We start from the raw sequence: 27,207 nt of genomic DNA on the forward strand, positions 1-27,207 counted from the left end.
TTCATCAATATGCCAAGGCTGTTGTAAAATATCAAAGCAAACTGTTTTATTCCATCAGACATAAATAAGTAACAACAGACCAACAAGATCACAAGCAGTTCTTTAAGTACCATAAACATGGAAATCAAAAATGATTTTGTTATATACCTGTACAATGATAGCAAACTATTCTATTAGTCTAGTTTGATATTTTGCATGATGTAAATGGATTAGTCATAGCCTGCATAGTCTTCCTTTTCTAATACTTATTCTGTTTCCATTTTCTGATACCTACATTCATAACACATACAGTCTGAAACTCACATGGTGGTGCATCATGAAAATATATCAATATATTATACTGAAGACTACATATATTAGGCAACATACATTTAAATGAATTTAACTTTTCCTTACTGCAAAACACTTCTTACAAAACTTCAGATATTAAACTTATTTTTAATACAATGCATTGTGTCTGCCATACAAATACTGTAACTCTTGTACTGCGGAAAAATGCTGAAATATTAAATCTTATTTTTGTTTGTCAAACACTTTATCAAAGAAAAACTGTATTCTTAGTGTGTACACAAACTAAACAAGGGAAGTATTCTTTTAATCTATCTAGCACTCATATTATATTGAAATGTGATCATCCCAAACTGACATTTCCACTGTTGATGACACGTGACATTAACATCAGATATACCCTAAACTGTACTTCAAACTATACCATTTCTGAAAGCAACTTAAGGAGAAACTAGTCTTGCACATCAAAGTCTGTTTACAGGTTTTGAGGAGAATTACTTAATATGTGAAAAGTTTTATAAAAACCTCATATGGCTCCAGAGGGAGCTGTGCAAAGTAAGAAATATGTTGTTGCTTGAAGAATATAAATTTGAAAATGTAAAAAAAAATCTAATCTTGTGGAGTTAGACAGAAGTGAGGTTAGTATACTGCTGCATAATTGTGTGTGCCAAAAACAAAACAAACACACAAAAATACTAAACTAAGGACCAATTTCTAAATTGACTTTTGTTACTAAAACCCAGAGTCCATATAACACTTAAAAGCCCCGAAGGGACATCAAATTTATGAAAAACTTTAATCAGGCTTCAGGCAGCCACCACAGCACTGAGAGTGTGCTTTTAAGGGTAAAAAATGATCTTTTAAGCACTGCAGACAAAGGTGAACACTCCATCCTCATATTGTTGGACTTGTCTGTAGCCCTAACACAGCTGACCACAGTATACTGACAGAGAGACTCAAGCACTGGGTTGGAACATCTGGGACAGCCATGAAGTGGTTCAACTCCTACTCACCTTACAAAAGATGCTTTGTTCTTATTGATGAATATATTTCACCTTCAACCTCTGTACATTTTAGAGTCCCCCAGAGGTCCATACTTGGACCAATTCTGTTCTCATTCCATATGCTCCTACTTGGTTACATTAAGTGGAGACATCCGATCCCATTTTTATGCAGACAGACATGCAGATGTGTACACTGGCATGACAATCCCACTAGCATTTCAACCTTAAGAAACTGTTGAGCCGATATAAAAGATTGGATATCTGCTAACTTTCTGCAACTAAATCCCAACAACAGACAAAAAAAACAAAAATTCCTATCAAAGGCTGACCATCAACAAATCCAGTCATCACTTTGTCCACTCTGCAAATATATTAAGCCCTCTGCAGAAACCTCAGTGTGATGCTGAACTGCGACCTCAACTTTGAAAAACGTATCAGCAAAGTCATCTGGACTTGATTCTACCATATCAGGAACATTGCCCTGCAATGGTCTCTTAACTGGCATAAATCAGAAAAACTGTACAAAATGCAGTCGCCAGACTTCTAAGGCAGACCAAAAGAAGAGACAATATTAATCACATGTCTATTACAACTCCTACTATTTATATTTACAATTTACAATTTCCCAGTATCAGTATGCTGATTCGTGAAGCTGAAAACTGTTCATAACTCAGCATCTTCATGGATGCTGAATGCATTCTTAAATTCCCTGTCAAATAGCTCCTTCAGTCTGACGCCAACGGCAAGGAATTCAGCATTGTCCTGCAAGAGAACATAATAGTCCTTGTCAATATAGTATTTTGTAAAACTAAATCTAGTTCTCTATCTGTTGATGCACACCAATGCAGAAATTATGAATACTCTCAACCCTGCCTATCATCCAGAGACACTGTTTCTTACTTTGTTGTACGAGGCACAGTTGGTGAAAATGAGCTCGACGTCGGACACAAATTCTCCAACACTCTGGTAGTGGTTCCTCTGGAGTTTGTCTGCTACATTGCCCAGCCACATTGGAGTTTTGATCAGAGAGGTGTAGTCTCCCAACTGTGAGCGTTAAAGAAATGAGTGAACAGTTCCGTCAGTCGTCACAGATTATAAGGTGCATTTCATTTTGTGTAAATGAATTAATTGGTACTAGTTTTAATGATTAGAAAGACAGTGAACACGTCCATAGGAACAGCAGAGAATAAGACTTACATAGAGGCTTGGGTTTGTGGCAAATGTCTGTTCCTCATCAGCGCTGTACAGAGAGAGGAGGAGATACTGGCATTCCTATTGATGTGGAATAAAAAAAGGGATGAGTGCCGGCGGTGTGAAAATTACAGACAGACATTACTGTAAGGTTGACAGACCTAAAGACAGAGATGAACCAACAAGTTGTTACACACTCTACTCACCAGCATGTGTGAGGATATTTGGTGGGTCATGACTGCATTCCTTTCCAACTCACTGGAGTAACGCCACTGTTGATTCCTTCTGAATACACAGAACGTACACACCCATGGTGCATCATCCCTGCACACACACACACACACACACACACACACACACACACACACACACACACACACACACACACACACACACACACACACACACATCAGATCATGGTCACCTTTGGAGACATTACATAGCCTTACATTCATTTTCTGGAGACTTACCCTAACCTTAACCACTCATCCAAAAATCAGCTTTTTCCTAATTTAGGACATGGCTTTTGACCCCAATGAACTAGTCTTAAGAAATGTGTCCCAAAAAGTAGCCAATGACACACATGTAGTCAGTTGTCAATTGGACTAGAGTAAGATGAGTATTTAGCTTGCAATTTATTAAGTCCCAACATCTGTGTGCAAATATATTAGTGTAACATCATCAAGTTGATATGGTGAACGTTTTGGCTTATTTACTCATCCAGCGGACACAGAACCACATTAGCATTGATCTAAAATCATGTTTCTGGTGCATGCAATATTCAATTTCCTTTTAGCTCTTAGGGAAATATCTGCTTATTTATCTGCTGAATATTCCCCTATTTCCACCAGCTAGTTGCTAACTTTGTCTGTGGTTTGGAGCTGGGTAGGTAGTGTGCACTGATAAAAGAGTCTGATGAGAGCAGTGAGAATGAACCAAAACATTAAAGTTCTGAGCCATGAAACCAAAACAGTGATCTAAAAGATATTAAATTGCTATGCAGAGCTGAGGGCAGCTGTAGAGTTGTGTTAGTTTTTCCTGTTGGTTCATCAGTACGAACAATACCTTTTACATTACACATGGTCATTGATAAATTGTTTATATAAATATTTTTTTAGTGGAGCTTTAAATTACTATTTCACCAGAGAAAAGTATCATAGCTTATTACAGTGTCTCCTGTTTTTAATAGTACACTGTAGATTCACAGCGCTTTAAAATGATGATAAAAAACTCTTTAAATCATGATAAAATAGCTGAAGCAATAGACATATGACAAAAAATCAGCCAATACAAAAAGGAGAGACAAAAATCCTCAAAACAACAAACAAAATGAATATTATATGACCTGGTGGGCTCCTATTCTAATCAAAACTTACTCCAAAATGGTGTCTTCAACATGAGGCAGGTGACATTCCTGGTGGAAGGAGCGAGGGCATTCATCACACTCCACCAGCTTTTCTTCTCCTTCCGTTTTACAGATACAACAGTCATCATCGTTTCTCTGATTATCCTGCCAGGACATACATGAGAACAACTTTCCTTATAAGACAGTGCTACGCCACTGAGATAAAAAGTTTCCTTGTTTATTAAAATCTAACTTGATTATATTTTTACACCCCAGAAGGGGCAGACTTGTACCGTACACTGTGAAAGACACAGGTTTTGCACTATTCAACAGCACTGAGCAGCATTTCAAATAGCCATTGCATTGTTCATGCAGAATAAATATGAATGTAGAGTGAGGAAATTCTATTCTAACAGATCAACAAACTTACCAGATCATTAGGGTCTCGACTGCATAGTTTGCAAGTACACAGCAGTGAGTGGATCTTCAAGATTTTTGCCTAGAACAGACACATTAACAGTTTATTCCTCTTTGTGTCATAATTGAGGTATTTTTCGTTTAAAAATGCATGTAGCTCTGTTTTTAGAACATTATCCCTTTAGTTGACCCAACCTATGACTGCACTTCCTTCTGCTCTCTATCATCATCTCTTTAAAAAAATTTCTGTAAATAAACCTCAGAATTTATGTCTTTCGCCAATTCTGTTTGAAGATTTGTCTGTTCTATATCATTCAACTTCATCTGGTAACTGAGATTCACAGTGGCTTCTGAAGGCAATGTTGGGATGCAGCTTACTGTACATTTGGTCAAAGTGTTGTCGTGAAAGTGTGGATTTACACACACACTGACTGCTGTAGAAAACAAATTCAATTTCAGTGCATTTGGTCCTATGACTTCATTGGTATGATTAAATGACAGATGTCACTTTTAAATAGAATTATTCCCTCCCTCTCTACGCTAATGCTAGGAACCCCTTGACCCTTGAATTGACTTTAATGGCAACACAAACACACATGTTGTAACACAACCCTGACCATAGTTACCTCTATGAGGACACTGAGTGGTTTGCCTTCCCACAGGACGTCTTTCCTCCAGGAGGCATCTTTCTCAGTCAAAACCTCCCTCATGAACTCCTCTGGGTTCATCCAGCTCGTCTCAGTACGAATACTCTTCCCACAAGTCCCTGGAGAGGAAAGCAAGTTTAGAGGAGATTCATTTTGTTGTGTTGCAGGATATCTCACATCTTTAAACTGACTGTTAACCAGAATTACAAGTCTGTAATAGAAAAGAAAAATGCATATTAAACAGGATTTACAGTAGAGATAACTATATTCAGCTCTTTTGTATAGTTACCTGATGCAAATCTTTTTTTGTGTAATGTCCCAACTAGAGCTCCGCAAGTCACTTTGAACACCGTCTGACCGCTGCTGGTTTGTGGCTCCTCTTCCGTCTCTCCTTCTTCATCTGTAGTCGACGCATGTAGAGAATTTGATGAACAAAGTCTATTCTTAATAACATGGATGTATTTCAACCTAGAATATCACTTTGTATAAACCAGCACCTGTGACATCTGGGGAACTTTCTCTCTCGCTTAGTGATTCCCGATCCTCCTCGTCTTCATCTTCTTCCCCATTAATCACTACAAAAAATGAGGAGGTGAAAGGCTATCTTACATTTCTTTCACATATCAATGCTTTCTCCCACATTAGCACTTACAGTAACAGTAAGAGGTACTTGTGGAATGCAGTGCTCAAGCTATCGAAAAATTGCCAGTCTTGCCCAAAATCAGTGTTTTGAACTAAAACAACAAACCTGTGATGGCCGTATTAGATGGGAACAGTGATCTCTTGGACTAGGAGGAAGAAAATTGAGGATACAATTCAGACAGGAATCAAAAGGAGTCAGAATTTGTTCATGTATTTTTGCCACATTTCTATCTCACCTTTTTACAGCCTCCTTTGTAGCGCACTGATTTCAGGTGACCATCCTACAGTCAAAAAAACAAACAAAAAAAACCCAGAAGAAAATTAAAATAATTTTCACAGCAAATGGTGTGAAGTTATCTAACAAGGAACAAATATTAAAGTAAATGAAACTGTCACATAATCTTGTTTCATGTATAATCCAAAAATCTCATGCACAAACCTGTATAAGTTTTAGTAGGGGGGTGTCGCTACATCGGATGCTCAACTTCCAGTTCTTGTAGTTCTTCTTCCCTGCAAGTCTCTCAAATTCAGTCGGAGTATACCACTTTCTGTTGACCACAATGCTCTTCTCCCCTGAAACATTTAACAGATTGGCAAATCAAACAACTTTATCACACACAGGAAGATATAGAAAAAGATAAAGATAAAAGTAGAACTGCAACAATTAGTCGATTATTGGATTAGTTGTTTTGATAATTGATTCATCGTTTTGATTCATTTTTTTAAGAAAAAATGTCTAAATTATCTAATTCTAGCTTCTCAAATGTGAATATTTTCTGGCTTCTTAAGTTTTCCATGACAGTAAACTGAATATCTTCAGGTTGTGGACTGCTGGTTGGGACAAAACAAAACATCTGACAAAGTCATCTTAGACTTTGGGAAACAGTGATTGACATTTTTCTGACAATTTTAGACATTCAGTTTTACTTTACTTATCTGACCTTTAGCCAGTCTGTCTTTGTTCAGCATCCCCTTCTGCACTCCACAGGTCACAGGCAGCTGAGACTTATAGATGGCCCAGGTCCAAATGTCGCTCTTCTCTCCTTTCTTTAGTGGGGAAGCTGGAAAAAAGGCTTTTTGAGTCATTTGTCCCAAATAAGAAACACTTCTTCATTCCTCCACTGAGACAGCTTCTGATTCAAACATTCTGCTCATTTATTGTCTGTTTTTGCCACAAGGCGTAACCAGTGAATCTGTTGCATCTGTTAGACTGTATAACAAACTCAACTAAGACAGCAACTTTTATGTTATATACAGTCATGTTATTATAAGTAAAGCAGTGAAAGATGACTTACAGAAGATTATTTTCTTGGACTTTTTATTATGACTTGGAGTCAGCTGAGAAGATGGGCCGGGCTGCTCCTCCTCCAAATCACACCCGCTCCTCCTTCTTTGTTTCCTCTTCTTTTTCGCTGAGCTTGCTTGCTTCTCTTCTCCCTCTTCATCCTCTGAAGTCCCCTTCCTTTTCCTCTCATCTGTCTCTTCCTGTTCCACCTTCTCAGGCAGTTGTGTGTAAAAATGGAAGGATCCTGCCATAGAATTAAATCCAAGGATAGTGTTGATATCATAGAGAAAAGAGACAAACAGCTGTTGTATAGGTTGTAATCAATGAAAGAATAATGAGAGGACAGCTCTTATTTTGAGGCAACATAAACACAGCAAGTATAATCATACCATCCATGAGGCTTTTGCGCAGCTCTCGCAGGATGGGGTACTGGTTCATGATGGTGTCCTTGAAGACACACCTCCAAAACACATAAATGTGCTCAGATCGCTCCTTTTCCAACCAGTCCAGAATGTCATAAAGGCCTTTCTTCATGTTGTCTTTGCTCTTCATACGACTCACTTTCTGTAAATATGCAAGTATAGGACTATTAGCGCAGTGTACAGTATCATTTAACATTCATGATGCTAAGTGCAAGGAAAGGTGGTCTATTGATATTTGGTGCAAACCTAAATTACGAACATGTTTCATGAAAAACAACCAGAGTGTAGACTAGAGTCTTGTGAATTGAACCAAAAGTCAAAGACCTCTGTGTAAATAATTACATCCAGGTATAGTGCTATTAGCTACAGAAACAAGCAGGTTTAATGGTCTCAATGAAAGGAAAATACTTTGTTAGAACGTTTATGTGAGATTGAAAGTGAAGTCTGTTTTATGTTTTGCTGTGTAAAATGTCCATATCTGAAGAGTTCTTCTTGATGGAAGATTACTAATGTAATCATCCATCACATAACATAAATAGGCTCACTTCAGACTTTTATGTCTTGATTAATACACTATAAGCACGTAAACTTGTGGACTGGATTATGGTGAGACTGATTGGTTGAACTTCTGGCTCAGTGTCACTTATTATTGCAGCTATTCTAAATTTCATTATATGAAAGTTAGACGATTTATTGAGAATTGTGGTATGAGAAAACCTGGATCAGTGAGATCATCTGTAACTTGATGAACTTGGTTGATTGTTCAGCTCTATTGCAGATATCTTAAGGAGACGTGAATCAATATTAGATATAGTTTGCAGTCAATAATCAATTTACAGAGAATATAAGGAAATTATCGATCATATTTTTAAAAGGTTCAATATTACTTCATGATTTTGTAAGCATGATAGCTTACAAATCATGAAGTAATATTGAACCTTCCTTGGCTGAGACTGGGGCAAACACTGTGTGTGTACAAAGCTCATGTTTGCCATCTTTGTGGTGAGTAGATTATGAATATACTGTATTTATTTTGGAGTGAGCTATTCTTTTAAACAGCAGGCTGGTATGACTGTGTTTTCATCATAGTGAAATACATGCATCTGGACAATTGTTTTTAGATAAATGTTGTACATTAAAGAAAGACAGATGCTATGTACCGCGAAAACCGGTGTATAAGTCGCACACCGTTGTATAAGACGCAGTCTATTTTCGTGGTGTCATGCTGGGAAAAACGCTTTTCTAAGACTGGTTTCTTTGAATGCAGCAGTAGCTATTCATTTATAAACATATATGTTTATACTCCAAAACTTTTTCAATTTACTTTGATTTGAATCACAATCAAAGCACACATATCACACCTGAAACAGTGTATCTGGTTGATGGTTAATGGTCTAGTAATTATTTGCTTAACTGAACTGGACTGGTATTTATAAACTCAGCCCGGGTTTGGGCTAGGCTATGAGTTTCAATTAAACCTTTCAAAAGCACACAGTAACTTTACATATTTGATAAAGTGTGTTGCTGTATGCTTACTCAAGTCCTAAAAACTCTTCATCAGAGCTGTCGCTGTGCACAAATATTGCGCCTGAGTCATTATAAGGCTCACTCTCTTTGGACTCTGTGTCAGTCCCAGAGTCAAACAAAGTATCATGCTCTGTTCCGTCCAGTGGAAGAACAGTTAATGAATCTTTTAGGCTTCAGATCTGTGCTCATACTGTGTGTCACTGCCACAGTGCAATAAGAGATGCTCATCAGTGCCCTTGCATATCATACTTCAACATCTACTGCTGTCCCGAACCAGTGTCTGAAAAACTTCTCCGCCAGTAAACCTGCCTGGTTTAAGGTGCGTCTTATAAACCAGTTTTTACAGTAATTCATAGGATATTGGCAAGTCTGGATCACCAATTGTTGAAATGAACAATATTCACATAGTTTCTTTCACAGATTTTATAGGTTTTTCTGTGGGGAGATGGAATAAAGCAATTTTAAGAACTTTAAATAAGTAAATGAGCTTTTTGTGGAAAAAACATTTCGGGGATAACATTTTTTTGAAAGCAGAGAATCTTGTGTGTCTTAAAACGAATCTAGAGAGATCTTTATGGTTAAAATGGTGTCATTTACCCTGATACATTATCTGTTAATGAATGAAGGTACTAAAGGTCACTAAGACTGAACTTTTGAGAGCAGACTTGCTACAGTATTACACAATTAATTAGAGACAGATAGATATGAAACTAATTTATATTTATTGTTTGTGCACTATAGGCTTCAAATGTCCACATCACATTTATGCAAGTTGATCATTGGATCAACTGACTGGCTTTCCAACTATTTGTGATGTCACAAACCATGCTAATAGGCCCACCACTTTAAATGATTCATTGATTATCAGAACATTTGCAGGTTACTTTTCTGTTTATTAAATAAGTGAAGCCGCTCCACCACAAACTAATTTATGATTCATTCATATTATCATATCAAATTAAATTAACTACTAAATACAAAATGTACAAAGAGTGGGGAAAACAATGGAGTCAATTGGGCCCTGAGCTCAAGTTTCGCCCTGGGGCTCCCTTGTTGGTTAATACGGCCCTGGCTTTATATGGGTTTCTAATATCCACAACTGTGGTTTATACAATGAGTATAAACAAAATTACAGCTGAATGCATAAACGTTCATAGGATTTAATTAATCAGTCTTGTTACCAACACTAGTCCACACATTTAGGAAATCAGAAGACCGTGTACCGCAGTTCCGCGTTTCGCGCCAGCGCGCGCAGTTCATTCAATCAGAATCACACAGAGGAAGTGAAGGTGTGTGAAGTGGGTAGTAACAAATGCGCAATGTTTACACTTCTGTAGCTCACCTTATAACTGTCCTCCGGAATCAGGTTGTGATCCCGGAGCTGGTTGAGAAAGATGTGCGGGTTCTCCATGCATGACATTTCGGTTTTATTACAGTGGAAAAACCGCAGCAGTTCATCAGCCTCCAGGAAATCCATCGGATCCATCAGTAAGTCTAGAAACCACAACTGCTCCAAATGGCCACTAGATGTAACATAAAAATGTGGCACAAAATAAACAGCTCCAGAGTAGCCCCCTCCTCGGTTATACCATGCATAAACTGACCTGGTCAGCAGGACAGGCTCATACAGTGTAACGAAGCCTGAGCACTAAAAAGCACCAGAAAGTTTACGCTGTTATGTCAGAAATGAAACATGAAAAGCGGAATATGTGGGAAGTAGGCGGAAGTCCCTCCATAAAAGATCAGAGATATTGTTATGTGACTGCCCACTAAGTTCCTGCTCTTAGTGACGTTTGGAAAGTGAAACTGATTTATTTTTCTGTTAGGAAGGCGCAGTACTGCTCAGTGGCTGCAGGGGGCGAAACTGCTTCTGAAGCCTGCATCCACAGACGACTGACTGGGATCAGAACATGATTATTACATGAATGGCTATTTCATATTTGACATTATTAAAATATTTGACATTTATAAAATATTATGTAGATTACATAAAAGCCTTTATTTTAGAGAATACCTGAACATTAACAGTAAACAAACAAAACTGTCTGTACTGGTGGTACATATTATGGTTATTAGAAAATAAAATAAATAAATAAAAAGAGTAAAATAACAATATTGTAAAAAGTAACACATATCAATAATGTATCACCAGTCCATATGAAATGTATGAAAACACAAATAAATCAAAGTTATTTTTTTCTTTAATTAATTAACCTTTTGAAAGTATTATTTAAGGTTTCGAACCCTAGCACCTTCTGACCACCATTGTTTGTTTTTTTTTATCCTGCATTGCATTCATGGCGAAATGTTTTTTAGTGAAATGCCTCCACAACTGTTGGCTGGATTCTAATAGAAATCCACAATCCCTTCTGAATGAATGAAAAAATCTGAATACTTTGGTAGAGCCATAATCAGATCAATATTTTAACCTGTCCAATAATTGATTTATGACCAAATACTTGCAAAACTACGTTCCCATCATCTTATGTTTAAAGCTAGTTTGTAAATATTAGCATGTCAACACACCAAACTAAGATGGTGAATATCACACCATGCATGGCTATAGACCTTTTTTCTTGCTTCAATAAGGCTAATCGCTCATAATCACTACAAGTTTAGGTCTCCCTGAGATGATGAAAACAAGCATACTTTATCAGAGACCATGGTATGTTGTGTGTATTTGTTTAAATCTTCTATGTCTGCTTTTTATGAATTGTTTTAATTGGTTTATTTCATAAACACAGCCAATTTAATACATAGGTAAAGATAGACAATAATGATGCGCAGAAGCAACATGTGAAGAAATGTTTATTAATATGCACTGTCCCTGACAAATTAACTAATAAAATACCTGTGTCTGTGTCTCTACTGATCTGTCTATGTGTGTATTTGTAAGTTGTCTGTTTATTTGTTAATCCTCCTTTCCTTTACTTCTTTTCTCTTTTTAGCTGAAGTTAAATCTGCTGAACGTGGTGGTCGAGGGTCCCCCGGCTGTGCGGGTTTTCCAAACCAACTGACTTTTGCCGGTTCTTTGTGCATGGAGAGCTGTCATTGGCTCCGCAGCATAAGCCAGGTGGTAACTACATTGTATGGAGGATGGAGGCTGAGTCGCTGAGTGGCTACCACCACTTCCTGCCTTTGTTTTTTGATGGATTATGTGAGACGATTCATTTGTATGAGTTGTACTCTGGAGATGGCATTGAATACAGCCATTGAATACAGCCAGTGGAAGAGAGAGAACATTGGTGACCTGATCCTTGAGAGTCTTGAGTGTTTGAGTGCTATGGAGAGAAGGACGTTTTCATTAACATCAAATACACAGTGGGGATGTATTAGTCCTGCATAATGAATTGAGGAAGCTTTCAGATCCATGAGTCACAGACTACAAATTTTTCTCACTGGATTGAATAAATTGTAGGATTTTGAACAATTATAAGTACATGTTTTCAAATATTAAATCTTACTAATTTAACAGATTGTAGCTAATATCTTTAAAGGTTTATCTTTTAACAATACTAATTTGTTGTTATACACTAAAATGGGTCTTAGTCACTACAACAATTACTTACTCTCCATATTGACCCTGAAGCTATTCTTTCATATTCATGTTCATTCATCTTGATATATTATCTTTTTATGACTGAAGTTAATCACTAAGACTTCTGAAAGCAGACTTGCCACGATGTTACAAAATTGGTAAGAGACAGATACATGTGAAATATTTATGATTTATTGTACTTTTTTTTCTAAGTTAAGCTCTTGATCATATTCTTTATCATATCCCTCCATGTCATTGTAAATAACATCTTTGTGGTGACGCTGACACATCTGCACCACCTGCAGGACGGTTGCTAGGCGTCGGTCCAGAGCAGAGAGGTGAAGTTCAGAGAGGAGCGGGGCCACGCCTGCTAGAGGATCCTGGGCCAGGGACTCCCGCATGACATCACTCAGGCGGAAGCCCGGGAGGGACAAAAGATGCAAACGGAAGAGAGTGGAGCGACGGATCCTACGAAGGTGACACCAACATAAACCAAAATAAGTTTCTTTTTGTTAATTGTAAGCACTGCAATATTAAGTGAATTAAATGTTTTCTTTAGTACACCTTGCAACTTTATCCACTCCTGAATGAAATGGAATACTTTCTTACAATTTATTTCACCAATGCTTCACTTTTAAGTGTTCAAGACACTCAATTTTACCTGCAACACTGTTGCAAGGGAGCCAGAATAGACGGCTCATCCCGAGAGTGACGCCCAAATCTGGAAAATGTTTTAGACAACATGTCAGTCATGAGAAAGTAACAAATAATAAAGACAATTACTGACACACAAGTGAAAAATAAAACAGATGTTGTCTTGGCTGACACACAAAGATTGTAGACCCTGAACTGAAATGAGTTGAAATATGTTCATAGTACTCACGCCCGTCCGTTATCCAAATGCAGCAGGAAAGTCTCATTGCCGAACTTCTCAAATGTTTCATAGTGGTGTCTATCCATGTTGCCTTTGAATGAAAAGCATTCATGTTTCATGCAAATAAAAATGTTGATTATTAACTCATAATACCATCCTGAGTGCTTTCACATGCTGTTCATATTATTAAAGGTGTTTCAAGAGTTGATGCTTGCTACACAATGTGCTGAGGTTAGCTACAATATCAGGATCAACCTTATGTAGATGGCGGATGGCAGCTTTGTCAAAATTACAGCTGAACAGCACACTAAAATATTGTTTCTGAAAACATTTGAGGAAATAAGCAATGCACTATTAGAATCTTGATCCACATGTTATCAGCACTAAGAATGCCATGTATTGAATTTAGGATATTCAAATTTCAAATGGTACTGACTCATGAGGAAGTCCAGTATAGCCATGTCTATGAGATCCACCAGTCTGGTGCCATGGTTGTAAGGAAGTGTCTGCTTCACTGTGTCACAGTAGGTCGGGTCTTTCTCCCACCTGGGAATAACAGTACAGTTAAATAAATTAAAAGAAAGTAGATCTTGATGTCATAAATTATTTGGAATTGAATTTCACTCAAATAAACATCAAGCTATAGTAAATATTTTTGGTTTCAGTGTTTGGCTTTTTTGCCCCTTGGCTCAGTGTATTCAACAGTCTGGCTGGCCTTGTTGATAAGTTTGAGTTTTAGAAGTTGGTTATCCACTCAGCTATCTTGTGAGGCTTTTGCTAAATATTCATACTAGTACTATAGTGGTTAAAGTTAAAGCTTTCCATTAAATAGGCTGCAGATACTTTGTATATACAGTATCTAAGGAATGTACACTATTTGTCAGTGTCTGTTGGTCCAAGTTAAGTCAATTTAATTTACATAGCCAAATGTTACAAATCACAAATATGCCTCACAAAACTGTCAAGGAAATTATTCTAAATTTCTTCAGGAATTAACATGTATTTTTATTATTGCTATTTATATTTATTATCTACTCTACCTACCGAGCCTGATACAGTAAAAGCAAATACATGATCAATTGTAATTTGCCAAGATTCTGAAATAACAGTGATATAGTTGATGTAATCCTGTACGTCACCTGGAACAGATCCCCCCCATCCCTGGGGGTCCCAGGATCAGTACCTTGGACAGCAATTGCGACTTCATTCATGCCAAGTGTTCTGAAAAGCCACTGGAGCTAAACAGGAAAGCTCAAGGGTGTTGTGGCTGCAGACTGATCTATGGGTAGTCTTCTGCCTTTGTCATTTTTAATATATTACTTAAACCAACTTTTACCTTCACTGTTTATTCATTGTGATTCACAAGCCATCTGATAGATAGTCATAATAACCCCTGTATGTATTGTTGACAATATTTATCATGCTAATATTAACAGTAGAACACCTCTAATAGGTCTGACAGACAGACAAGAAAGAAAGAGACTTAGACAGAGCCTTATTTATCTGACAGACTAAGACACTGAGAGTGTACACACTGTGCCAACTTGGTGCGACTGTAGGATCGTCTCCATGGCGACCTCCAGGATCTGCGGGGAGCAAGGGTGAGGTCAGGTAGCATGGCCGCCAGGGATACCTCCAGTGCATGTGGCTGACCGCACACTGGATTCTCTGTTGAACAGTAGTACTCGCACTGGCCGTAGAAACACACGTTCCCCACTAGAGGGAGTCAGAAGTCAGGGTTTGCCTTCAGTAGTAAGGTGGTTTGCATTGACAATATACAGTACATGCTCATGCCTGGTCTATGCAGGCCTGACACAAGCATACCAGGGGAAGTGAAGAAGGTCCTAGACAGCCGGTGGTCAGTGGTAATCTCTCTGATCTCTGTGGTGACATCGATGAGTCGTCCGACTACTGGAGGGATCCTGTTAAAACCCAGCAACCTTAAACACAGAACAAGAAAGAGAGATGAGAACAGAGCAAACATTAACAAGAGCAGCGTGTATAATTCTAGTGCTAATTAATCACACCATATCCCTGTGAGACAAGCAGCGTGATAGCTTTGCAGATGAATGAGTGTCAGACAAGTGACAGAATGGTTACAGAATGATCTGTCTACCCACCAGCACACCTGCTGCCTGCGGACGGGGTGTTTAAACAGTCTGTACCTGTCAAGGTGAAACGCAGAGATCTCTGCATTGTGTCTTTCAAAGTCTGAGAAGTAGAAGAGGTTTGCATCTGTTTCTGCATCTCTGGATTGTCTGTTCAACACAAACACACACACATACACACTGAAAAAAGGAAACAGCACAGGAGCAACACTAACACTTTCAGTTAGCTTGACTGTAAGACAATGGGCCAGATGCAAGAATATGTTCGTATTTTTCTTCTTAAATCTGTCGTACTTTTCTCGTGAGGTGGAATTTACGAGTGAGCCACGTCGGATTCACCAAACACTCGTATCACCAGGAAACAGTCGTAAATGACCTTCGTAAACATGAAGAATCCCACCTGTTCTAAATGAACGCTCGTTCCCGAGAATAGTAAATTAACATGAATGACGCCCCCAAAATACCATATAAGGTCAGACGACCGGCAGGTTGTGGAGAAGCTCCATTCATGAAAATGGCACTAAAGACTAAGAATAAGAACTTTACGAGCTCTCAGACTGAGGCCCCGCTCTTAGAAATAGATCAACAGAAACACATATTATTATTTAGTGTTAGTGGTGGAATTAAAGGTCCTGAGCAAGACAAAGAATGAGGAAAAATTACCCGTGCTGTGAACGCTGTCTCAGCTGTTGCGCGCAGCATCACAGAAATAAAAACAAAAATGACTGAGCATGAATTATGCCAGAGGATGTCATCAGCCAGGGAGTTAAACTATTACTCCGATAAGCAATATTTCAATTAAATGAATAACAGTTATTAATAAATAGTCAGTTTATATTGTGGAAAAGTAACTGTGGAAAAGTAACTGTGGACAAGTCGCTTTGTAGTTTCGGCCGCTAATATTTATATTGTACGCTTGCATTATATCATAGTTTCAATTGTCAATGTAAATGACTGATATATCTACCTACATTGTTAAATAGCCTACTTCTTTATACTAAATAGCCTAATTATGTTACAAACAGAGTAATGTCATCATGATTATGGATTCAGAAGTGCAATTTAATGAACGGGACATAGTATACACTTTCCCCCCCTTCTCTACATCCCCTGTAGTTCACACCCATTACTCAGGGGTCTCTAAAATACTGACAATATAATAATCGCTCAGCCTGCGGATCGACATTATTCATTTCTCTGTTAAGTGGTAGTCAGCATACAGTGATGTTAAAAAGAAAATCCAAGTCAGTTGATTCTGAAGCTCAACTGCTGATGTTACACCTGCTGCCGGATTGCTGTCAGCACAGACCTGCTAACACCCGGGATGACAACGCAGGGCAAGCCGGCAGAAGAAGTTGGAGATGAGGGTACCCGTGTGGAGGTGTTATGTGTTCATTAAGTGATTATCATATCTTGCTTATAGTATATGATGTCAACCCCCCCCCCGGAAAAAAATGTAGTTCCCCCAAAAGACATGATATCGTTGGCACACTGCCATTAGACAATTAGACAGTAACAGTCGTGTTTTATTGCTTTGGAGGACTGCAGGTTGGTTGTGCGTGAGAGGTACGACAGGTCTGCATCACTTGTAAATTTTGTTCGTACCTAAGAGAAAATCCAAAATACGAGGAAAATGGTGAATGCGGCAAATCCTCGTAAATCACTCGTACGCATGGTTTAAGATCGAATCTGTGCGTACGAGTGGTTCTTGCATCTGGCCCATTCTATTTAAGGACAGCGTGGTCTTACTTCATGGGTTTGAGCAGAGCTTGTCCGTGGTTTGAGAACGATATGAGCAGTTTGAGCTGGGTACCTCCTGTCTTCTGAACTGAAAGATATGCATAAAGTGCATATAAAAATAATTAGAAATGGACAAGTATACTGTTTGTATTATTCACTGTAGCGTATTACACCTGTTTGTCCACTTGGTGGCCCATAACATAGTTAAACAACACTAGACCATCCATTTTGTACATTACTGCAATAAGTCTGGGATAAAATACTTTCTGAAATGGATTTACAGAAAAAATATTTTGTTATCTTGGAGGTCTCTTTGGGGGATGTTTGGTAGCAATTTTGCCCCTATAATTCATAAGAAAGGCAATCTGTGTATCATGAGCTAGTTTTGAAAGTAATCATCCTTTTTACACTTACTTTCATCTAAGTAAGTGTAATCCACCTCACCCTCACTTCAAATCAAAGAATGTGTTCTTTCAAGTATATGAGTTCAATTCAAGGTCCCAGTCTGCTGGAAAAAAGGGCTGCTTTGGTTGTTGCATGCCGAGCTTGGAGGAGCAAGTTCAGTAAACATTTCAAAATACAGTATATGAGACATAGATGAGATGCTGAGTCATAACCAGTTTGTCTCTTTATTTATTTATGATGTGATGATGAAGATGATGATGATGACGATGATGATGATGGAAAATGTAGCGGAATTTAAATGTATAAAGATATATAAATTGTGTTAAACGTGATAAAGAAAGGGATGACACAGCAACCAAAAAATCAGCCTGTAGCTGAGATTAGTGCTTAATCTGCACCGTATAATACAAATCTCAATACATTATTCATTATGCGGTTTGCTGAGAGATGGGGACAGGGTGTCTGAGGATAAGCAAATACAAAATGTGCGTGAGGTGATGCAAGTAGTGTGTGTTTATGTATGTGTATGAGAGATAATGCAAGTTTGTGGGCGGATTATGTTTAACACCCTACAACAAAAGGTCATATGTGCTGCAGATTAAAGATACAATTATCTGGCTGACAACATTTTTTTTAGGAACGTCTACAAATGTGCCAGCTGTTTAGAATTATAATTGTATTTTGTGTTTAGGAGTTGGTGTCTTGTGTGTATGTGTGAACAAATGTGTGTGCGTGTGTGCAGTGCTTCATTTGCCTCCAAGGAGGAATTGCTCTTTCCATATGTTTTGTACCATAAATTGTACAAAAACATGGTCCAGTCAAGTACAGTGTAATTCAAAGCAGTAGGCTACACCATCTCAACACAAACTACAGCCTCATTAACACTACAAGCTTCAGAAAAATAATATTTATAGTGCAGGGCCTGTAATGTCCACACACATGCACAATCAATTTATGACCCGCATACCTCTTCTATGTTTCATTTTCCACTTTCTTCACATTAACTTTGCGACAAAGAGGATTTGTGGGTCATCATCATTGTGTTGAAGCCTCTTCCTGGGTTTATGCTTCCATTCTGTGTAAATGTGCTTTGTGATATTAGTGTGTTTGAATTTTATATATTTTTTCTATACATAATATTTAAAGTTAATCCTAGCTCCAATGGGACCATCAAGGGTAAAGATTAGGTCAGTTCATACATTTAAATTTGGTGTATTAAGCGATGCAGTCCTATGGAGCGAACAGCTGCATTATATCTGTTTGGCCTTAAAGCTGCATTTTGGGACTTTTGTCTCCAATCTTAGGCAGTGAGAGTAATTATAAAAACACTGTCAACACATGCTTACATCATAGGCTCCCCCGTAGCCTCCTCCGTTGCTACTGTTGCAACTGTAAAATGGTGGATAAATTGCTTTGAGCGTGACACAACCCCCCGCAAAATAACAAATTTCACACAGCCAGAGAGTGAATATCCTACCTGACCTGAGATTTTAAAACTCTGTATACTATGAAATACAGAGAGTGGTGATAGGCTTAATCAGCATTGTGTGAATTTGTTTGGCAAGGGCTTTAATGTAACTGACGTGTAGCTACATTTATATGTATAAGTTCTTCACTGCAGCAGTTTACGCAGTGGTTATGGGTTGTTAGACTCCACTCCATAACACATTCCCTGATATGTGGCTCCTCAGACTGCCTTCATCACATCATTGTAAACATGGTGCAGAGTATAGATCCAGGTTTGAAATGTTAATGACTGAATTTGTTAATGACAGGGGGGTGCAGGTTTTGCCAGAGCATAGATAATGTATAAAGAGTCACATCTGCACTCTGTAATATGTTTTCAAATATGCTGTACACAGGTGTGCCAGTGAGAAGCAATTTTGCCCAGCTTACACTTCAGTGTGTATTTTAGGAACAGAGTGATCAAAAGAAGAGAAATTAAATCATTTGTAACCCTCTTCCTTCTTCAGTGCAACTTCCTCTAATGTCTCATTTCTGTCTAACATTTCCCTAGCCCTGTCCTCCCACCTCTTAGCCCACCCCCTCCTCCTTACTCACCAGCACTGAGGATATGCTGTGTTGCCAGATAGTGAGTCAGTTGGGCCAGGTTGGGGTCCTTCCTGTTGTACAGCTCCCTGCGAGAGATGCCCAGGTGGAACCGGAGCCAGGGAGGGTGGGTTTCCACATTGCTGGTCCAATCGACTTTGTCATAACCCTCTTCCTGACTGGCACTCTGCCTTTAGGAGAGGAAGTGAGGTGATAAATATGCAGAACCGGCCAACGAGGATTACTGTCAAACTGAGTTTGTTACATGGGGCTACAAATATAAATGCAATGCAGGGCTAACATTTGTAATGAAGATTAAGCAACACATCACATTACATTCATGATAGAATTATATCCCCAAGGGTTATCTTTAGTAATGAGACTGTGGAGCAACAATAGTTTATAGTACAATACAGTCCAGTTGTGAAATTGTGAAACACGTCTATTGTCAGGCTAGCAGCTCAGTGAGGCTGTATGTAGGCACAACAATGCTTAAAGTTAAACTCCAATGTTAGCATGCTATCATGTTCACAATGACACAATCTTAGTTCAATTTGTTAGCATACTAACACTTGCAGGAACACACTCCACACAAAGTAAAGATGAGGTTGAGGGAATGTTGTTAGTTTTGCAGGCACTGCACAGACACACAGACAATTCAAAATTGGATGATAAATGAAAAGTCAAAGGATCTCCAAAGTGATTATATATTAAATTGAGGAGAACATGATTATCTACCAAATTTCATGGCAATCCATCCAGTACTTGTTGAGAGATTTTAAAAACTAAATCTCAACCTCATGATGGTGCTGTTGGAAAAGTTGGAAGATCACCAAAGTTTGTAGGATTCATGGGGACCGTGAATGTCTGCAATTGCAATCAATTCAATAAATGTTAAAACATTTCAGTCTGGAGCAATGTGGTGGACTGACTAACAGACCGACATTGCTATCCCTGGAGCCACATGGCTAACATAGCATTAAGAGAGTTGTGTCATGATCTCATTTGTTTTTGAACAGGAACATCTTAAACTCTTGGGCCTTGTAAAGGGTTATTTATTTAGAAGCCAATGTTAATGAATAACCATCAAGAATTAACACAGATGCATAACAGTGGACACAATTTCTCCATCTGTTTCATTATCATACTGCCACCTGTTCCACTCACCACTGACTGTCATTGGTAATACTGTCTTCTTTCTCCTCCTCCTCACTCCCTGTTTCCCTTGCATCTTCGTGTGTCTTCACCCTCAGTAGCCAATCATCTTCTTGCAGAAGTTCTGGGTGTGGCAGGTTGTACAGAGGATGTTCGAAAAGTGCCTCTAGCTTAGAACGACCATTCACTTTTTGGATCAGTTTTCCATCTCCAATGAGTTTCTTCTCTCTCTCAGTGGTGCCACTGAGGGAGTCTCTCTCTTTATGGTGTAAAACAACATTAAGCTTGTGATGTTCTTCATTTTGGGGGCTTGTTGGCAGTTTATGTGAAGAGGAGGCAGCCAGAGAAGAGGAGGTGTTTGACTGATGGCGCTGGGTGTCTGTTCTCGGAGTGGAGGAGGAGGAAGAAGAAGAGGTGGGAAGGAAACAGGCTGTCTGGAGGACAGAGAGACAAAACAATGCCAGAAGGAGGTGGAGAGCCAGGGACAGAAACGCCAGACCAAGATAGATGGAGCGAGTGGATCGACCCAGGTACTGTCTCACCATGCTGGAAGACAGAAAGGGTACAACAGGGGGAGACATTACAAATCCAAACAGACCATGGAACCCTGTCAAACCCTTCGGATTATGATGAAATATTTTCCACTCGTTGCATTCCACAAAATAAGAAAAACAGCAGATAAAAAAGAGCCTTCACTTTGATGTACCAGAACACACAGAGATACTCAAAGATCACAGCCAATCGATATTATAAAGAGGCCTGAAAACCGAAAACTGATAATCGATTAAAACCAAAAATTTACTGGTTCCAGCTTCTCAAATATAATATTTCCTTGGGTCACATAGATGCTTTATATCTGGAATCAACACCTATTCAGTATTTAAGTATTTAAATTAGCTGAAATTAAATTTATATACAGTAGAGTAAAGATATTTAGACACAATATTTGGTATTACCACACCACTGCATACTTTTACTACTATATGACACAGTCTTGTGATTTTTTTTTGTTGAATAAAAGAGTAACAAATCAATGGGTAAAGGAATAGTTTGACATTTTGGGAGACATTTGCTTCCTTGCTCAAAGTTAGATGCGACGATTAATCCATACAAAAACTGTAAAAAGGACACTAACAGGAAGTTAAGTGCTTTTGTCAAGCAGGAACAGAAACTCCAGGAAGTGACTCTGCATAGCTAAGAACTATTCTGTGTCAATTTATGAGCTTTAGAGGTGTTGCCATTGAGGAGAGAAAGGCTAGCTGGTCACCCCTGTCCCCAGACTTTGTGCTAAGGTAACCACATTAACACTGTTACCTTATTATGACCCCATACTACCATTACATACCACTATTACTATTCAGTAGCTGTTTGATGATCATCAGGATGAAGTTGAACACCTGCTTTAGTCTATTCCTTACCAAACATAATTGAGACTTTATGGGATGTTTAGGAACACAAAGGACATTTCTACCTTATTTATTTTTCATTAAACTGAAGGAAGAATGAACAATATCCTACACACCCCAACTACAGCTTTTGAGGGCACAGAGTTGCACTGCGCAGTATTATCTACAGTACATAGATTATGTAATGTATCGTGAGATACTACTTTTATTCTTGGCTAAGCTTGTTCTCTTTGCGCACGCACAGAAATTACACAATCAAGCAAACATTTTGAGGAATAAACTGATTAGTTTAGACAGGTGGATGGACACAGAAACAGGCACACACATACAGTACATAGGTTCACACTCCATTAAGTAAGAAACTGTCAGATAATCATTTACATCAAATGTTCCAAAAAAGAAAAGCTCACTGAAGAAAATCAATACATTATTGAACAACTTGCTGCTCCCATATTCCCTGTGTGGACTAGCAGGCCGGAGGAATTACTTACATCTCTTTCCCTTCAAGACCTTTTTTCTTCTCCCCTGCTCTCTATTCCGTTCCCCTTCCTCTGTTAATGAGAGAGATATTCAGAGATGGATAGCATTTCTACCACAGATTGCCTTTGTGTGTGTGTGTGTGTGTGTGTGTGTGTGTGTGTGTGTGTGTGTGTGTGTGTGTGTGTGTGTGTGTGTGTGTGTGTGTTTGCTGTCATGCGGTCACTGCAATCCAAACAGAAGTGAGAGGACTGGCATGTTGCGATTGCAGTGACCTGTGTCTGCCTGACCCACAGAGGTAAATGGCAATATACTGCCAAATGATCTTTTAGTCTGCCTGGATCAATGCAGAGTGGGTGAAACTAAACAGCACTGCTGTACAGAGGGCTAACACAATATTATTGACACAATATGTGGGATCATGTTAACAACAAATAACTTGTAATGAACTAATTTGTCCCTCTTTAATTTCTTGTCCTTACAGCAATTATTGACACCAATCTCTTGGTAAACATGAAGCGACTAAAACCAACCAACCAGATAGCTAAGTTCTGCATTGCTTTTATTGACTGTGTTTATTAATTATGTATAGTTTTATTGTTTTTAATTGATCCTGCTCCTGTAAAGCATCTTTGAGTATTGTCAAAAGCGCTCCACAAATAAAATGTATTATATCATTAATATCATTATTAGAAAGACAGGGAATAAAGGAAAAAGCTTGCTCTGTCCAAAGGTGACAAAATCTGCAACACTTCTAAATCTCACTTTAACACCTCATGTCTCTTTGACACGAGTCATTTTCAGGCTTCAAGTAAATATGTAGATTAAAACAAATGAGATACAATGTGTTTATGAGCTTGGGCAGGTTTTGTCACCCTCATTTAGAGCCAGTCAGCTGTTTCTTATTTCCAGTCTTTGTTCTAAGCTAAGCTAACCAGTCACTCGTGGCAGCTTATTAAAGATGAGACACAAGAGGGGTTTCCATCCTCTCATCTAACTCCCAGTAAGAAAGTGAGTGAGCTCATTTTCTAAATTGTCGAGCTGTTCCTTTAACCCCATAGTCTCCACATTTGTTATTTTCTGCATCATTTGGCTCTTGCTGTAGTCCCTCCTCTAGATCAACAGTTTCTCTCTCAATTTAATTCAGATCAGTTCTGCCTCTGGTTTTTTGAATGGAGATGTGATTTGTATTCATTCTGTGAAATTAAGGAGACTCCTTTTTTAATGAAGCACAGAGTTTTGCTTGAACACTCATTGAAAATGTGGCAGATATCAAGATTAGGCGGTCGGTTCCTTTTTTTAAATAAAAATATGAATCCTCGCAGCATATTATTGCATGGTGCATATGCATGCACACACAGAGAAACATGCAGAGTAATGAATTCATATTCTAAAGGAGCACAGATTAAATTAAATATTCATGTCTCACTGTCTCTCTTTTTGTCTTTCTTTGAACGTGCCCCCCCCCCCCCACACACCCCCACATCCCTCCACTCCCACAACCCTTTTTTAATATAAAACCATCAATTGTATCTCTTGCTGTCACATTAAATCCTTCTCTCTGACTTTCAGTATGCCCCTCTGAGGGTTGAAAAATAGTTTAAAATAGATAAATTAAAAAAAAAAAATTGAATTCTGCTAATTAGCAAACTATATGTTTCTGTTAATTAGCTAACTTAGCTTTGAGAAAGAATGTATAATGTATGTTTCAGCAGGTCCCAGCAGAATTGGCCAGTGCCCTGCAGCAATATTCTGTGTTATTATATGCAGGTCTATGAGAGTTTCATTAATTGTAAACAACTGTTATATATCACAAATTAGATCACAATATAAACACTGACACACAGAATGAATCATTTACTAGACACTCAGTGCCATTCATTGTCGTGAATTGAGAAAAATGCATGACAGATGAATGATTCTTTTCTTTATTAATTGTTGTGTTTCTTCATTCATTCTCTAAAACATCTAAAGAACTGTGTAAAATATCCATCAAAGTTTCCTAAAATGCAAGCTGACATTTTAAATTGCCTGGTTTGGTAGATCAACAGTCCAAAACCAAAAGATATTCAGTTGTCTAAAACATAAAATGAAGAGACGCAGCAAAGCCTCTTAAACAACTGGCTGGATAAAAACAGAACAAAATGGACCTTGACACTAGTCCCTTGGGACAATCTCGGAACCCATCAGCTATTGTCTGATGACAATTGCCTCTGGGGGAAATGTCTAATGTTTCGGGGCATCTGTATAGTTGCTGGCTACACTGGGTAACCCAGCTAAGACTTCCTCTTGCTAAAGTAAACTGTAAGCCAAGCAGTTTTTTTATTTCTTTTATTACACCAGTTGAACATTTTTCCACACAATACTACACTAACATGGATGCTTTTTGTAGGTGTTTTAGGTCCAGACAACATTTCTGGCAATGTGTTCTGCCGCTCTCACTCCTCAAATGGACTGTTTACCCGTACAGAAAAATGCATTCATATGCAGATGTCTGTTTATAGAGATTAACCTTGGGATGGCTGGCAGTGCTATCCAAGATCATTTAAGAGGCCTTAATTGCTAATGGCTTCAAAAGTTTGGAAATAAATGAAAGACTGCCTTTAATACTGACAAATGATGTGTGAGTGGAGCACACACAAGACACAGGCATTATGACAGCTCATAATGAAATCCATACAGTATAACTAACTGTTATTCAATGAGATCTTATGAATCTCTGTCTTTCAACAGCCACCAACAGAAAAGATTGCATTTTAAAGCTTGTCTCATCAGTGAAGGCACAGTCCTACATCCAGTGATTCTGGTCTCTCAGAGCTCTGATCTTATTACAGGATGCCTGGAAATCAAATATAATAACATACTTTGAATTTGTGTTGCTTTCAATTTATTTACAGCCCGTCTCCCATCTTTATTGCATTTCTTTCTCTCATTCACACACATAAAACACACTGAAACCCTCACATTCAAACAGCGAAAACATCCTTCAAAGCTTTGAAGCCTCATTTCCCTCACAGCAGTTGCAGCTTAATGTAGGTTGCTTGGAAACAACCCAGAATTTGGCACCTAATTGGAGCGTGCATGTGTTTTATCCACCAGGCAGGCAGACAGCGACTCTGTTGTGCAAACTCAGAATAATAAGACAAAGTGAATTCAAGATTACATCTGGCACTTTGGAGGGAGAACTTGCAACAGAGGAGCTATTGGATCATGTGGAGGAATGACCGATGAAAGCCTTAGAGATGAATACTTATGCTTGCATGTGTGCTCGAGTTGCGTGTGCTTGTTAATGTATTAGAGAGTGTGTTGCAGAGTCCAATATGTGCGTCAAATTTGTCTCCCCACGTATTAATGTTGTTGTGTGTGTGAGCAAAAACAGCTTAAGTGGCCTTATGAGAACCCAAGGGTGCAGGGTTTTTTTTTAGTTGTGTGCATGAGTGTTGAATACAAAGGGAGTGGAGTGTTTAATCATGTGTCAGCCGATGTTTGAAGTGCTGGAGGCACTGTATGATCTCTCTTACTCTCTGGTCTTCTTTCTCTTTGTGTTTAACTTACTGTGTGTGTCTGTGTGTGTGTGTCTGTGTGTATGTGTGTGTGTGTGTGTGTGTGTGTGTGTGTGTGTGTGTGTGTGTGTGTGTGTGTGTGTGTGTGTGTGTGTGTGTGTGTTTGTGTGTGTGTGTGTGTGTGTGTGTGTGTGTGTGTGTGTGTGTGTGTGTGTGTGTGTGTGTGTGTGTGTGTGTGTGTGTGTGTCATGTGTCATGTGTCGGTTGGTTTCTGATGTGATGAAGCACTCCCCTCCACCCCTCTTTTTTTACTGGTCTTCCTACTCTTCATCTCTCACTCAGTCACTATTTATCTCTCTCTCACCTGCTCTGTCTTCCACCTCTTCTCTCTTTCCGCCTACTCACACTCACCACCGCAGCCCCTCCCTCTCCCTGCCCTCCACCACCTCTTTCTCTCTCTCTAAGCTCAGAGGCCCGGAGTCTTTGAAAGCATTGAATCCTGTGGCTCCGGCTGCTGCTGCTGTTACACTCCCAGTATGGATGGGCATTGAATATTTCATCTGGGGAGAGAGGAAGGGAGAGAGAGAGAGGGAGAGGAGAGAGAGAGAGAGGGAGAGAGAGAGAGGAGAGAGAGAGAGAGAGAGAGGAGAGAGAGAGAGAGAGAGAGAGAGAGAAGAGAGAGAGAGAGAGAGAGAGAGAGAGAGAGGAGAGAGAGAGAGAGAGAGAGGAGAGAGAGAGAGAGAGAGGGAGAGTGGGGGTTAGAGGTTGATGGGGATCGAAAGAGATGGAACAAGAGGATGTCATGGAGCAAATCAGGTGGGAGCAATAGGTACAAATGAAGACAAAAAATGGAGCAAATGCAAATGTAGAAGAGAGGGAAAATAAGAGGACACAAACAGGGGAGAGAGCGAGAGAGGGGAGAGCAATGGAGGGGAGGAGAGGTAAGATAGATGTTGGAGACCATGAGGAGGAAACTCGCATGGAATACAAAGTAGAGTTAAAGCAACAATGTGTTTGCAACAGTTTATTTGGAGAGGTGCACGCCACACACACACACACACACACACACACACACACACACACACACACACAACACACACACACACACACACACACACACACACACACACACACACACACAACAACTCACCAAAACACCTGTGCAAGTGGAAAATCATATAAAC

At 38.9% G+C, this 27,207-nt stretch overlaps 2 protein-coding genes across 2 annotated transcripts; both read right to left on the reverse strand.

Annotated features, from left to right (window-relative positions):
• Positions 1-31: 31 nt before the first annotated feature.
• Positions 32-10,482, reverse strand: sp100.1 (SP110 nuclear antigen, tandem duplicate 1). The gene is made up of 16 exons (XM_062438086.1): positions 10,111-10,482; positions 7,209-7,383; positions 6,830-7,063; positions 6,476-6,595; positions 5,974-6,107; positions 5,771-5,815; positions 5,641-5,680; positions 5,390-5,467; positions 5,182-5,292; positions 4,872-5,011; positions 4,259-4,327; positions 3,860-3,993; positions 2,690-2,807; positions 2,490-2,564; positions 2,193-2,336; positions 32-2,054 (listed from the first exon to the last, which is right to left on the reverse strand). Exons 1-16 carry the CDS (start codon positions 10,252-10,254, stop codon positions 1,956-1,958), a joined length of 1,860 nt encoding a protein of 619 aa, XP_062294070.1. The 5' UTR covers positions 10,255-10,482; the 3' UTR covers positions 32-1,955.
• A 2,015-nt stretch (positions 10,483-12,497) lies between these two features.
• Positions 12,498-22,690, reverse strand: LOC134000025 (extracellular serine/threonine protein kinase FAM20C-like). The gene is made up of 11 exons (XM_062439334.1): positions 22,535-22,690; positions 20,650-21,183; positions 19,495-19,673; positions 17,038-17,116; positions 15,346-15,438; positions 15,005-15,120; positions 14,716-14,896; positions 13,617-13,726; positions 13,190-13,271; positions 12,968-13,027; positions 12,498-12,774 (listed from the first exon to the last, which is right to left on the reverse strand). The coding sequence occupies exons 2-11, from the start codon at positions 21,180-21,182 to the stop codon at positions 12,498-12,500; spliced, it is 1,710 nt and encodes a 569-aa protein (XP_062295318.1). The 5' UTR covers position 21,183; positions 22,535-22,690.
• Positions 22,691-27,207: the final 4,517 nt, after the last annotated feature.

The sequence above is a fragment of the Scomber scombrus genome, chromosome 18 (genome assembly GCF_963691925.1).
Source record: "Scomber scombrus chromosome 18, fScoSco1.1, whole genome shotgun sequence".
Taxonomy (NCBI): Eukaryota; Metazoa; Chordata; class Actinopteri; order Scombriformes; family Scombridae; genus Scomber; species Scomber scombrus.